At 46.2% G+C, this 13,547-nt stretch overlaps 1 protein-coding gene across 19 annotated transcripts in view; it reads right to left on the reverse strand.

Annotated features, from left to right (window-relative positions):
* LOC123940120 (LIM domain containing preferred translocation partner in lipoma) overlaps positions 1 to 13,547 on the reverse strand; it is a 660,801-nt gene that overhangs the window by 589,378 nt on the left and 57,876 nt on the right. For all 19 annotated transcript variants that reach the window (XM_046002569.1, XM_046002568.1, XM_046002572.1 and 16 more), the window contains one exon: positions 6,199 to 6,321. In XM_046002569.1, coding sequence (XP_045858525.1) covers positions 6,199 to 6,321 — 123 coding nt within the window. The remainder of the gene's footprint in view (positions 1 to 6,198; positions 6,322 to 13,547) is intronic.

Genomic DNA, 13,547 nt, shown 5'->3' on the forward strand with positions numbered 1-13,547 from the left:
AGTGGGTTGAAGCCTCTGCCTTCGGCTCAGGTCATGATCCCAGGATTCTGGGATCGAGCCCCGCACTGGGCTCTCTGCTCGGCAGGGAGCCTGCTTCCCTTCCTCTATCTCTGCCTGCCTCTCTGCCTACTTGTGATCTCTGTCTGTCAAATAAATAACTAAAAAAAATTTTTTTAAAAAGGGGGGGGCCATGGAGCAGGGGAGTAGTATTAACATTCTGGCCAGTGACAGTCTTACTAACCCAAGCAGGGTTTCCTTCTTTTGGCTGCAGGGCTACTAATGAGCTTGACCATAATTTTCAGTCTTCCATTTTCATGAATTTTTTAGGAATGTTAAGGAAAACTCTAAGGGAACCTGCCATCTTCTATGAAATGGACTGCCGGGCCTGGTTTTATAAAAGACAGTTCGGTTGGGGCAGGGGAGGGGGGCAGCAGGGGGATAGATTCTCTAGAAAAGAACTTTCTGCCAGACAGAAGGTACTGGCTGAGGTTTTATGTCTGATCCTGTCAGTCCCACAGCGATGCTGTATATCAGCTCACTGTTCTTAATACAAATGTTACTCATACTGCAGAGACACACCAAGCCAAGTAACACTGATTTATGCAACTTTTCAGGACACAGCTTTACCCAACAGGAGATGCAGACCCTGAAATTTAACTAAAGGGACAACATGGAGGCTCAAGACTCCAAATTTCAACTTATTTTCCCCTAATCGGTTTCTGGGACAGGAAAGAGGCTGTAAAGAGCAGGGAAAACATGCCAAAAACTGGTATGGACTGATTCTGAAGCAGAGGCAGTGCGGAAAGATGGAGAAGCAGCAGTGGGGCCAGAGCCAAAGGAGTCTCTGGGGACCCCCCCAAAGGCTGCCAATGGCTCTGTGACCCCGGAAGGAGTCTGTCCCCTCCCCAGGTCTTGGTATCTCATGGGTAGAGTAAAAGCTCCAGCAAGAACATCCGAGCACTTCTATCCAAGCAGCTCTAACTGCTCAGGAGGGTAAAAATGTAGAGGCATGGGAGTACAGCGCTCATCGGAAGTGTGTGTTCCTCCTCTGAGAAGCCATGCCAAGTTTGCATTCTGTGCGTTACAGATCGATGCTTATATCTAGATTCTAAACGGTGTTCTGTCCCAAAAGCCTTCAAGTTAGGTTGGTCCACAGAAGTGTCCTGAGTTTCCTCAGTGGCTCCGTGTAACTCCTGCTCCCACCTTCATATATGCCATGTAACCTAGGGCATCTGTGTAGACGGTCCTTAAGATGGCTGTCTATAACTCCGTCTCCCGGTATTCATACCCTTGTGCAATCCCTCCCCTTGAGTGTGGGCTGGATTTCGTGCTTTGCTTGAGCAATACAGTGAGGCAGAGAGAGAAGGTGTGCCACATCTAGGATGAGGTTACAGAAAGGCTGTGCCTTGTATCTGGGGGATTCTCTTTTACTCACTTGCATGGAGGGAAAGCAGCTGCCATCTTGAGGGCCCTATGGCAGGGCCCTCATGGCAAAAAACTGAGGGCCGCCTTCAGCCAACAGTCCGCAAGGATCTGAGGCCCTCAGTCCAAAATCCTGAGAGGACATAAATCCTGCCAGAGCCTGGGGGGTGGGGGTGAGGGGGTCTTCCCCAGCTGAGCCTTCAGATGAGACTGCAGGCCAGCAGACACCTAGACTGCAACCTTGAGAGAGGCCCTGAGCCTCCCATCTAAGCTGCTCCCATGTCCCGAATCACAGACAGTGTGATATTATAAACATTCCTTGTTTTAAGCAATAAGTTTAGGGTTTGTTATGCAGCAATGTATAATAAAGATAGCAGCCACAGAGGAGAGGCCCAGTCCTGGTCCCTACCAACTCCACCATTTTTCAGGCCTAGGAAGTAGACCATAAGAGATTAGCTATCAGAAACTCTTGGGGAGAACCCTCCCCCCCCCCAAGGCAGAGATGCTTCCCCACTTGGTGACACATACCCAGGCATCTTCTGGCCACACAGAGAGGACCCTGGAAATAAAATCAGTGCAGCTCAAGGTCAACAGGACACTTTTGGCTGCAGGATGTTGACGGGGAAAAAACTGGAGACAGAACCCCACATGGAAGGTCAGAGACTCCTTACCCACCTAGCCATACCAAGGACTTATGGGGCTCCCCATGCATTAGGCATCAGACCCTTCCTAATACACAGGAATCCAAGGAGGAGAACCAGAGAATTCCTCTGACCTCCTAGCGCCCTATGCAACACAGAACAGAGGCATCTCCACTGTGCTAAAATAGAAGAAATAGAAGAATATGGAATTAGGAGGAAGGAAACAAAACAGAGAGGGAGAGTGAGAGAGCTCTACCTTTGACTTTCATGGATAGCAAACATTTCCTATAAGACATCCCTGGGTTACAGAGCCGTCACAGAGCCCTAGGTGGCTGGATGGGCTCCTGCTCAGACCCAGCAAGTCTTTTTGTATTTTTGAAGCAATAACATAAAAAGCGATGAAAGCTGGCTCAGCAGATGGTCACACATGCCCAGAAACCACCTGACCAAGTGATTGTAGTGAGCCAAGACATTCACCTCTGGCGGAAGTGACCGTCGCTTTGCTTCCGGCACAGACTAATACCTGATCCTTCTAAGGACCAAAGAGGAAATATTAAAAATGAAAGCCCTTGGCTACCATCAACAATTATACAGTAGTATCAACAGAGGAAAATAATTTCCTTCCTGACTCCCACTGAGCCGGTGACGCCGAGAGCAGAAGGTGTGATTATCTAATCAAACAGAGCAAGAGCGGAACAGCTAGACTGTAACTTCTAAGGGATTTCTCAAGCATGGAGACTTCTTCAGTCTCCCAATTCTAGCTCCTTCCACCTCCTGCTACCTAGAGCAAAATCAAATACGAAAAGTACTAACAGCACACAATTTCATTTCAACGTCAACCACGACCATTACACAAGGTTCCATATCTAGCTCTTTTCAAAGACTGAGGACAAATTAGTGCCCATCCAGTCCTAAAGATGATGGGGCTGTAGCTAGGAGGAAAAACATACACTGAGCTTATACCATGTAGCTGGCATGGTCCTGGGGACTACACATTACCCTGTCTTATTCTTTTTTATATTCAAGATGACTCATTAAACCAAAGAAGACAACAACCATAATAATCTATCATGTATGGACCACACTTCACAGTCTGCAAGACAGGTTGGCCTCAACCGACCCATCTGCTCGAAGCAAACATGAGAGGCAGGCAATGCAATGATTACAACTCCTAACTCCCAGATCAGGGAAATGAAGGCAGAGGTGCGCTGTTTTTCTGGGGGTGCACATCTAATAACAGAAGACCTCTGACACCCCACCCCACAAACTCACAGCCTTGTTAGGCACTCACAAACTTCTTAAGCCATACTGGCCCCCAAAGACTCATTTGTTCCCATCTCAGAGAGACATGAAAGTAGCCTCATCTGTGCTAGATTTCCTAAAACTATCCAAAGAGAATGGCCAGTGTCTGGTGGAATGCCCTTGGAAGGTTCACTTACTACGTTTAGGTTCATTCCTTCTATCCACGGAAATGCACTGTGTACCTATTATGTGCTAAAGATCCCACTAGACTCAAGATACACTTATGAATGAGAGATGCTACCCCTCTTCTGATCGGGTTTTATATTCTTTTCTTTTTAAAGGTTTTATTTATTTGACAGAGAGAGAGAAAGAGAGATCACAAGTAGGCAGAGAGGCAGGCAGAAACAGAGAGGGAAGCAGGCTCCCTGCTGAGCAGAGAGCCCAATGTGGGGCTCAAGCCCAGGACCCTGAGACCATGACTTAAGCCGAAAGCAAAGGCTTAACCCCCTGAGCCACCCAGGTACCCCCCAGGTTTTACATTCTTAAAGGCCATCCTCATGTATATTCTGCCTCCTGCCCTCTCCAGTGGAGTCTCATTCCTGTAACAATTCCTGGTGAGACGTCATTTCCAGTCTTTACAGCATTCTTGTACAGACAGTCCAGCTGGCTAATGTCCCTCTCCAAGGACGAAGAAAGGACTAAAATCTGACACTCTAGGGGAGCTCTGTCAGGAAGGTAGGAAAAAAGTTCACGGTCACCCAAACAACACTAGGCCTCTCACCACCTCCTAGCAACACCCAGATATTCTTTGAGGCACCACTCTTCTATGCCATGTAGCTGCCATGAGATTTACAGGGGGGAGGGGGGAGGCTGTCTTCAGACTTAATTCCAGAGGAGAGACCAATGCATAGGCGAGTTAGCACGGTCCCGTCCTCTCGGCCTCAGTGACTGTGTGGGGAATGCACAGCAACCCAAGGCCATGGGGACGTGGCAAACAAGGCTCTTCCCCCGCATTGGGAAGAGGAGGCCTAGAGCCCGGATGGAGTAGGCAGCTATCTCATTACCACATGAGAGGGTGAAACTTCCAAGGTTGAAGTCAACACAGAGAAGGCAGAGCAAGGAGCAACAACAGAGAGACAGAGCCGAGTCCTGTTCAAACTAGGCCTGAAGCCCACCTCACCTCTGGACTTGCCAGCTTCTAGCAGGATCCCCCACCCACCGAGTTCTAGAGGACACTCTATTTCATGCAGTCCAAGGCTGCATTGGCATTTTAGTGTTCTGTTTTTTTGGGTTTTTTTTTTAAGATTTTATTTATTTATTTGACAGACAGAGATCACAAGTAGGCAGAGAGGCAGGCAGAGAGAGAGGGGGAAGCAGGCTCCCCGCTGAGCAGAGAGCCCCATGCGAGGCTCAATCCCAGGACCCTGAGATCATGACCTGAGCCGAAGGCAGAGGCTTAACCCACTGAGCCACCCATGCACCTCCTGCGTTGGCATTTTAGGAGTCATAAACCACTGCTGGCTCACAATTAGCTTCGGACAATGAAAACTTCTAAGTGTCTTCCAGCTTCCCCCCGCTTAGGTGTTCTATCCCATTCTGTCATCACACACTGCGTGTTTGTTTTTAATCCAAGTTAAAGTCTTCATATTAATCATAATTTCACTTTAAACACTGAAAAAACTCAGGAAGTAGAGCAGGTAACAAAGATGCACATTTGACTCCTAAAGTGTGTGCTGAGGGCAAAACATCCAAGACCTTGTGTGAAATTTGAACAAGCTAAGGTATTTAAGAGCCGAAGCAGCGGTTGCCAGACTTTTATCTGATGCAGATCGATTGGCACACAGAAGATCAGTTGTTCTTTTAAGATACATTGATGAAGAGAAGGTGACAAGACGTAACCGTAAACTGTCACGCTTTTAAATGAAGTTAGGTTTTATCACTCACTACAGTACCTGCTCTGTTCTGGAAAACTATGCCCTAAATTCAGGCAAGGCATATTATGTACTCGGTATACAGCCAGTGCTTGGGGTACATAGGGACTGGCCTCGGGAGCGGGAGCTCCGATCTCAAACTCTAAATGGAAGCTTTTCCCAGAACTGTCCCGTTGTTTTCCTCAGATCTCTGCCCAGCCAAGGGGGGCCCACACCACTACCCTTTTCACTACGCCTATTTTCTAGAACATGATGTTCTAGTCTACCAGCTGAACGCAGAAGTATTTCAAAACACAAGGGAAAGCTTCCCTTACCTGTTCGCCATTCCCCTTTCTGAGTGTGGTACGGAATCCCAGCGGACCTCTAACAGGCCCTTAAGACAACGGCTCACACTCTCTGCCCGAGCAAATCCAGCCTCCCCTACTACCTCGAAGGATTTTTGTGAAAACAAAATGAGATTGCAGAAGAAGCAGCACCTCGAACAGGGGGTAAACAAGAACCATTCAATAATACAACTTTTCTTTCCTTGCGAACGCCCATACCACTGTTCACTGACATTTTCATTTCGGTCTTTCAATTTCAAGAACGCGTCCCTCCATGCCAAAGGAGAAAGAAGGAAGCAATACAATTACTGGCAATCCAAACTCATCACTACTCCCAATTTTCTTCCAATTTCTCTTCATGCCTCCTTCCACGAGCTGATGCCTGCCTCTGCTCTGCCACACATTTTATTAGCACTGTTCTATTTTGTCTGTGACCAGTGAAATCAACTCAAGATAAAAAGAAAGACGACTGTGGTTCTTCCCTAATCCTCATTCCACCCCAGCTATCAGTGCCCCCGCATTCAATGGATACCGCGGATTTGTAAACTCGTTAAACATACGCATTATTTATAAAATTATAAATTATAATATAATTATAATTATAAAAGAGAACAGTCTTCTCTTCTTCATAGAACTCACCAACTGAAGAAAAATTTCTTCCCTCTGAGGATGACGCCCAGGAGAACAATGAGAAAAGGCCTCAAATGAGAACCAGGTGACTGGCTGGTCTTCAGCTGTATTTCTGTGCCTCAAGGTCTCCACCTGCGGAAAATGGGAGAAGGGGGCTGCTTACAAATCTTTAGGATGTGGGGTGCCTGGGTGGCTCAGTCAGTGGAGCGGCCAACTCTTGATTTCAGGGCTCAGGTCATGGTCTCAGAACCCTCAGATCGAGCCCCCCGAGTGGGCTCTGTGCTCACTGTGGAGTCGGTTTCAGGATTCTCGCTCACTCTCCCTCTGCCCCTCCCCACCCCCTCTCTAAAAATAAATAAATCAATCTTAAAAAAATAAAAAATCACAACAAATCTCTAGGATCTTGCCAGCTTTAGAACTTTCCAGCTTTAAGAACTCACTGACTAGGCCAAACCAGGAATGATGCCAGGCTTGAAGCCTACAAATTTGGAGGTTTCCCTCTACACCTGCTAAGCCCCCAGTCAGCTCCTGGCACTTCTGTTGCACCAATTTGTCACAGAATCACTGAAAGAAGACTGCAGGCCCCTCAGTTCTCCTGAGAAAAAGCCTTCATCATCCTCACCAAGAGGAAAGAGACCAATAGTTAGATTTTCACACTTTAACCAAGAAAAATTAATAGCAAAATCTGAACAACAAATAAACATAGAGAAATATATATCTATATGAGTTTGGAGACAAATTTCCAACTATGGGACCGAGTGACACCCTCCCCCGCCGCAAAGCCTAGTTTCCTTGTCTATGAAAAGGACAGCCCGTGAGCAGCAGAGAGCTGGACGATCCTGACGCTTTCAGATCAGTCCTCCTTACAGGTTTTATTTCATTAAGGCCTATTACTATTTGGCTAAGGATGATGCAGTACATATTCCAACTGACGAGTATTCCGAGGCAGTGGCTGCTACAACATGTGTGCTTTGTACAGGCAGGAGGAACCCACATACCAGAAAAACCACTACTCCCATTTTCATTGTTGTCATTTTAAACATTATTCAACCAACCATGAAACTGACTTGTGTATATTATCTCATTCAATCCTCAAACACTCAGATCCACTCAAAGTTGGGAGGAACCTTAAAAATGGCCTGCCTCAACCATTCCAACTGACAGGAGGAGAAGCTGGGGCCAGAGGAGGGAGGTGGCCACTCCAGGAGCCACAGTTAGCGGCAGATGGTCCCAGGCCATCTGGTCCAGGGCTGTCAGGATAGCCTGATGGCAAAAAGAAATTAAGTCAGGAAAATGGCACATAATCAAGATGAACTTGCAAAGCAATGAGACCTAGTGGTCTTCAAGGACATGAGAATTCTCAATGCCAGTCTACTGACATATTGAGAAAGGCATCACTTCACGCTTGCTGAGGAATGAAGTATGCAGAGGTGAACAACAGACCCGTGGACGGTACAGTCTAGACATCACTCCCCCGCAAGCCCCAGGGGACTGAAGTGTCTCCTTGTGGAGGGAGATGGAAATCAGAACGGTTTCTCCAACAGCAGCAGAGGGCATCAGACTTGGCTAGATGTCTGAACTGGAAGGTGAGACGCTCCACCTTGGCCCTTGGGCAACCTCTCACACATACACAGAGGACAGTGGTCTCCTCTTCCATCATCAACTTCTCTCTTAATAATTTTTTTTCTTCCTTTCCATAAAGCCAAAAAGGAGCTTTGCTAAAGAACCACTGTGAAATGACTGAAGTTCCCATGCAAACAAACCATTAGCAGAGTTCAAATGCAATTTAAATTACTAGTTGTTAAAGTGCTCCTCAATTTCGTGGTAAGTTTCCAAGGAGAATTACATGCTACATACCATTTAATTGGTTGTTTTCTATTTTTTAACACCCATTTCTCCCCCCCCCGATATTTCAGAAGTGTCTATAAAAGCTTCCCTTTAAAAAAGTATACATTGTTGAATACATTAAATCTAAAGATTGAAAAGTATTAGAGAAACAGCTGCAGGATTACCCAGCTCCCCAGAAACTGATGGTTCTGACACCACAAAACATGCAGAATTTTAAAATCTTAGGAGTAACCTCAGATTGCCCTCAGCTCTTTCCAGGTGAAGATACTGAGGTCCTGACAGGAATGGGAGGGCTGGGCTCAAAGTGCTCTGCCTGGTCAGTGACAGACTCAGGATGACGGCCATGACTCCTAATCCCGGCCCTATGCTGCCTCTTCTCACCATGTTTGGAGGAGATGACGGGAACTACTCAATGAATTTTATTTTCCACATGTAATTTTTTTCCATTTTTTTAATTTAAATTTAATTAGCCAACATAGAGTCTATCATTAGTTTCATATGCAGTGTTAAATAATTTATCGTTGTGTATAACACCCATTGCTCATCATGTCACATGCCCTCCTTAATGCCCACCCCCCACTTATGCCATCCCACGCCCCCACCACTCCTCCAGCAACCCTGTTTGTTTCCACCTGTAATTTTTTAAAAGGAAACATGAAGGCCTCTTCAAATACACTCCTGACCTCAAAACCAGAGATGTGCAATGGCAAATCTCTCCCCGAACAGGAGAGCAGGAACAGGCTGAAGAATGAGTAGTCAAAGGAGCTTAAAATGGGCAAATTCTTGGCAGGAAGGAAAGACACTCTTCCAGAGTAATTAAACAAGTTATGGGACATCCACATGGCCGATTTCTACTGCTCTATCTGGTCCAGAACCAGGGACTTCTCCTGCAGGGAGAGGATAAAGGACCCACAAAGCAAAGGCAACGTCACGTCAGGAAGGGAAAGGCATTCTAGAGGCCACCATGAGTACAGGATGCAGGTGAATGCTTGGATACAGGATTTGTGTAGATTACTTAACCTCCCTGAGCTCAAGTCTCCCTGTCTGCAAAACAGCCCTACTCCCACCTACCCATCGGGGTCTAAGTAATCATGCCCTGGGATTCCAACTCCAGCGGGCACAGCGCAGAGCCCACAAGCAGCCTGCCTTAATGATCAGCCCCTTGTCTTCCAAGGCTTCTAGAATTTCTCAAAGCTAGGATTCGGTGGCTCTAATTTATGTGGACTGTAACTGAGTGTAATAAGCTATATATGTCCCCTAAGCGTGCTATATGAAAATTCACTTGTCATTGAAAACGTAAAATAAAACATGTGTGCAAACTTACATATCCAAGCATTTTCCTTCAAAAGCAAACATCTTGGAACTGCTATTTTAAAATGTCCTTTAGTAAGCCTAAAATACAGAGAACAAACTGATAGTTGTCAGAAGGCAGGGGGTGGGGGGAAGGGCACCAATGGGCAAAAGGGAATAGAAGTATAGAAGTATAGGGAATGGATAGGTCACAGAATAAAAGGCACAGCATAAGGAATATCGTTAAGATGTTGTAACAGGGGGGTATGGTGACAGATGGCAGTACACTTCTGGTGAGCCTAGCGTAACACATAAAGATATCGAATCACTGCAGTACACACCAGAAACTAATGTAACATTATGTGTAGATGGTACCCAAAAAAGAAAAAAAATTAGTGAAAAAAATGGCCTTCAAATCCAACTCATGAATTAAGCAGGAATAAAAATCCCCATTGAATGCCCAAAACTTCATTTATACTTTCCATCAACCCTGTAAGAACGATTTCCCAATTGTCCACTAAAGAAACAGGGTTACAGAGGTCAGGCAACTGCCCAAGGTTTGGGGGCTGACAAATGCTAAAGCCAAGACTTGAACTCAAGTCCTCAAAATCAAGCTCGATGACCCAGGTTTTATTATTTGCAGTTACAACTCTACTATGGACAGCCATTCTGCTAGAGGCAGACATAGACTAAAAAATTCTCCCCTTGTTTTTACATCTTAAGGAGCTCTGGGATTTAAAAAACAAACAAACAAACAAACAAAGCCTGGACTTTTTTTTTTTAAGATTTTATTTATTTATTTGACAGAAGAGATCACAAACAGGCAGAGAGGCAAGCAAAGGGTGGGGGAGAGGGGGAGAAGCAGGCTCCCTGCCGAGCAGAGAGCCCATGCAGGGCTTGATCCCAGGACCCTGAAATCATGACCTGGGCCGAAGGCAGAGACTTAACTTACTGAGCCACCCAGGCGCCCAAAAGCCTGAACTTTCAAACTAAAAAATGTTCACATTCCAAGCAGAATCTTCCCTGACTTCTACCTTACTCTATGTTCTTAAGTGAAACAAAAAGCTCCGAGGCCTGGCACTAGGCAGACATCTGCTGTGTATGTGGGAAGCAGCCCTGAGAAAGGGGAGCAGTGGGCTGCTATCAGGCCAATTCAACAGAATTCCAATAGCTGGGCTCATGATCAAACGAACCGCGGTAACCCTAGCATGAGCTTCTCAACATCCCCTCCGGCACAGCTGTTAGTTGACATGATGTCATGTGCCCTGCCTTCACAGGTGCTCAAAAGTGACATTTGCTAGCACCTCCTGTCCTTAATGAGGCACAGTGTATGGACTTAGCAGGTGTAGGTGCTGAGTCAGACTTGGCCTTGAGGTCTCAAAGAGCTCCTAGGCTCACCAGGGACACGCTCAAATATGTAAGACAGAATAAAAAGTGTGCAAAGCACACATACATACACTGCCATTCGGAGGGTCTGGAAGAGCTCTGCAGATGCTGACCTCTGAACCGAGCCTGAACACCCAAGAGGATTTCCATGAGTGAGGAGGAGGAGAAGAGGCCCAGGGAACACGATGTGCTAAGGGCTGTAAGGAGGAGTCCAGCGTGTCCTTACGGAAAGTGACTAATCTGGTGAGGCCAGTGGCAGAGCCCATGGAGGGATGCGGTGGGAGATGAGGCTGGAAAGGAATTATGTGGCCAAGACATGAGTGACCTTGTGTGCCAGGCTAAAACACTTGCATCTTGAGACTCATGGGTACTACATTTTGGGAAACGATTCGAGACAAAGTTAAATGACAGAGCTACCCCTTTAAGAATTGTATTTCCCCTTCCATGGTCAGTTTCTAAGCACAGAGAGGGTGAGGGGTGCCTAAAGGACAGCTTCCTCCTCCAAAGGGACCCCTTCCCCATGGCCCCACCCACAGAAAAGTCAGAGGAGGAGGTGGCTCTCAGAGGTGCCCCAAACCCACACCTCCATTGATCTCCTCTAATCTGGAACTCCTGTCCATGAAAGACCCAGAGAAGAAACCAAGTGTCACGTTCTAAGCAGGATTTCCACTCTGCCTTCAGAGAAATGCCAGCACTACCCAACTTGATGAATCAGAACACAGGCTGCGCATAGGCTCCAGCCTCTGTCCTGTTACCAAGCGGGAGCCAGAGGCCCATCCAGCACATTCTATGTGTGCTCAAAGCTCCCTATCACAGCGCTCCCATCCAGGCCTGGCACCATGTGACCAGGGCTTCCAACTAGTAATGAGCCTGCACTGACGTCACCAGTTAGGTCATACAGAATCTTTCCCTTAAAGGAGCCTTTGCGCCAGTTCCCATTTGTTAAAGGCACAGGCAAGATGTTTTTCCCTCCCAGCCCTTAAAAGAGCTCCCAGTCTAGAAGGAGAGACAAGATACAAAGTAGGATATGGTGCACAACCATAGAAGAACCACAGATAATGTGTGATAAATCCTCACAATGCTGTGACTTCCTATGATTGTTTATACCCATTTGACAGATGAGGAGCCTCAGGCACAAGCAGATTAACTGACCTGATGGCTCACACGTCTATCAGTGTCATGGCCAAGATCTGAAAGAAGAGGCCATGCTCATAAGCATCACAGAGTTACACTCCATTGCCCCACAGCCCACTGTGGTGTGAGTTAGCAGATGAGAGAACACAGAGGTCCTTCCTATGTGGGGCAGTGTGCAGGGTGGAGAGTGGATGGTGATCAGAGGTCACCTCCATCAGAAGGCGGCTTCTGTGCAGAAGTGTACAGAAGGAGCAGAAGTTCTCTGGATGAAGATGGGAGAGGTCACCTTAGGCTAAGGGAACAGCATGAGCCAAAGCATGAAGGTGAGAAAAAGCAGGAATGTCTGTAAAATGGCAGGAAACATGGCTGTCTTAGGGATGAGTAAGCCAAAGCCTCGAGGAAGCTCAGAGTAGACAGGCACTGCTGTCCGGCTATGGTGAGCTGGGTACTGGGGCAGGAGTTTTTACTCCTCATTGGCAAAATCAGTAAATTTACAGTCAGGGACACAGCCGAATATACGAAGAAAATAATAAATGCTTCAAAACAGAACTATGGCACAGTTTCGGCCCCACTTGGGACTCTGTGCTTCAGAGCTAAGGCGATGCACAAACCTTCCAGGACCTGGGACAGAGTCAGGAATAATGACCTCTAGGTCCCTTCTAACTGATGTACACAGGAACACTGGACCGGAACTTCTATACCTCTTTGGAATATTCCGACCCTCCTGAGAAAAGTTCCTACAGCTCATCAAGTGAATTCCAGGCCCCAGCTGGAGCACAAGTACCCTGGCTGATGAACGGAGCACGAAGAACAGGACCAGAGTCCTGGAATCAAAAAACCCTAAACTTGATTCTTGGATTCTCCATGAATTATCTATGGAACCCTGAGCAAGTCACTTCCTTTTAATCAAGTTACAAATTTCTTCATTTGTAAAATGGACACAATCATACTTACAGAGCTAGGTTCTTGTGAGAATTAACAATTAATGTGTGAGATTAAATATAAGGATATGTGTTTCTACATGCAGCCTGACAGGTTGAGAATAGGTACCCCCCCCTCAAAACCACCATGATGACAGGGGTGGTATAAAAACGGAGCAATCCTCCTGGTGAAATGTCTAAATTTGGAATTGTCAACAATTTTCCCCCTGTTGAAAATTGATCTGTATTCCCCAGGCAAGTCATTACATCTTTTTGTGCCAAATTGTTTTCATCTCTTAAATGACCCAGTAATCCCACTTTGGGCAATATACATAAGGGAATAATCCAAAAGGAAAAAAGAAGGCAATTTGTTCGGAGATGTTATTCATAGTGCTATTTCTAGCTCTTTACATATCCCTCTATTATAGCGCTTATCTCACTGTGCTGTAATTATCCACTCCCCTTCCGTACGCCTCCAAATTATCTTTGAATCAATCCCCAGCGCCTAGCACAATGCCTGGCATACAGTAAGAACTCAATAAATGTTTGTTGACTAAATGAATGGGTCATATGAAAGAGACTTTAAAAGAAATTCAAATGGGCAAAAATAAACAGTTTTTAAGAGATAAGGTTCAAGAGGTTTTATTTAAAAAAAAAAAAATTGTTAAGACAGACTGCAAACCATTTGAAGAAAGTGTGTGAAGAAGCCCCAGGAGTGAATTTCAGGTTATTTCGATTACGATCTCTGAGCATCACCAGGCTCAGGGCCATCGTTGTATA

The sequence above is a fragment of the Meles meles genome, chromosome 4, assembly GCF_922984935.1.
Source record: "Meles meles chromosome 4, mMelMel3.1 paternal haplotype, whole genome shotgun sequence".
Lineage (NCBI taxonomy): Eukaryota > Metazoa > Chordata > Mammalia > Carnivora > Mustelidae > Meles > Meles meles.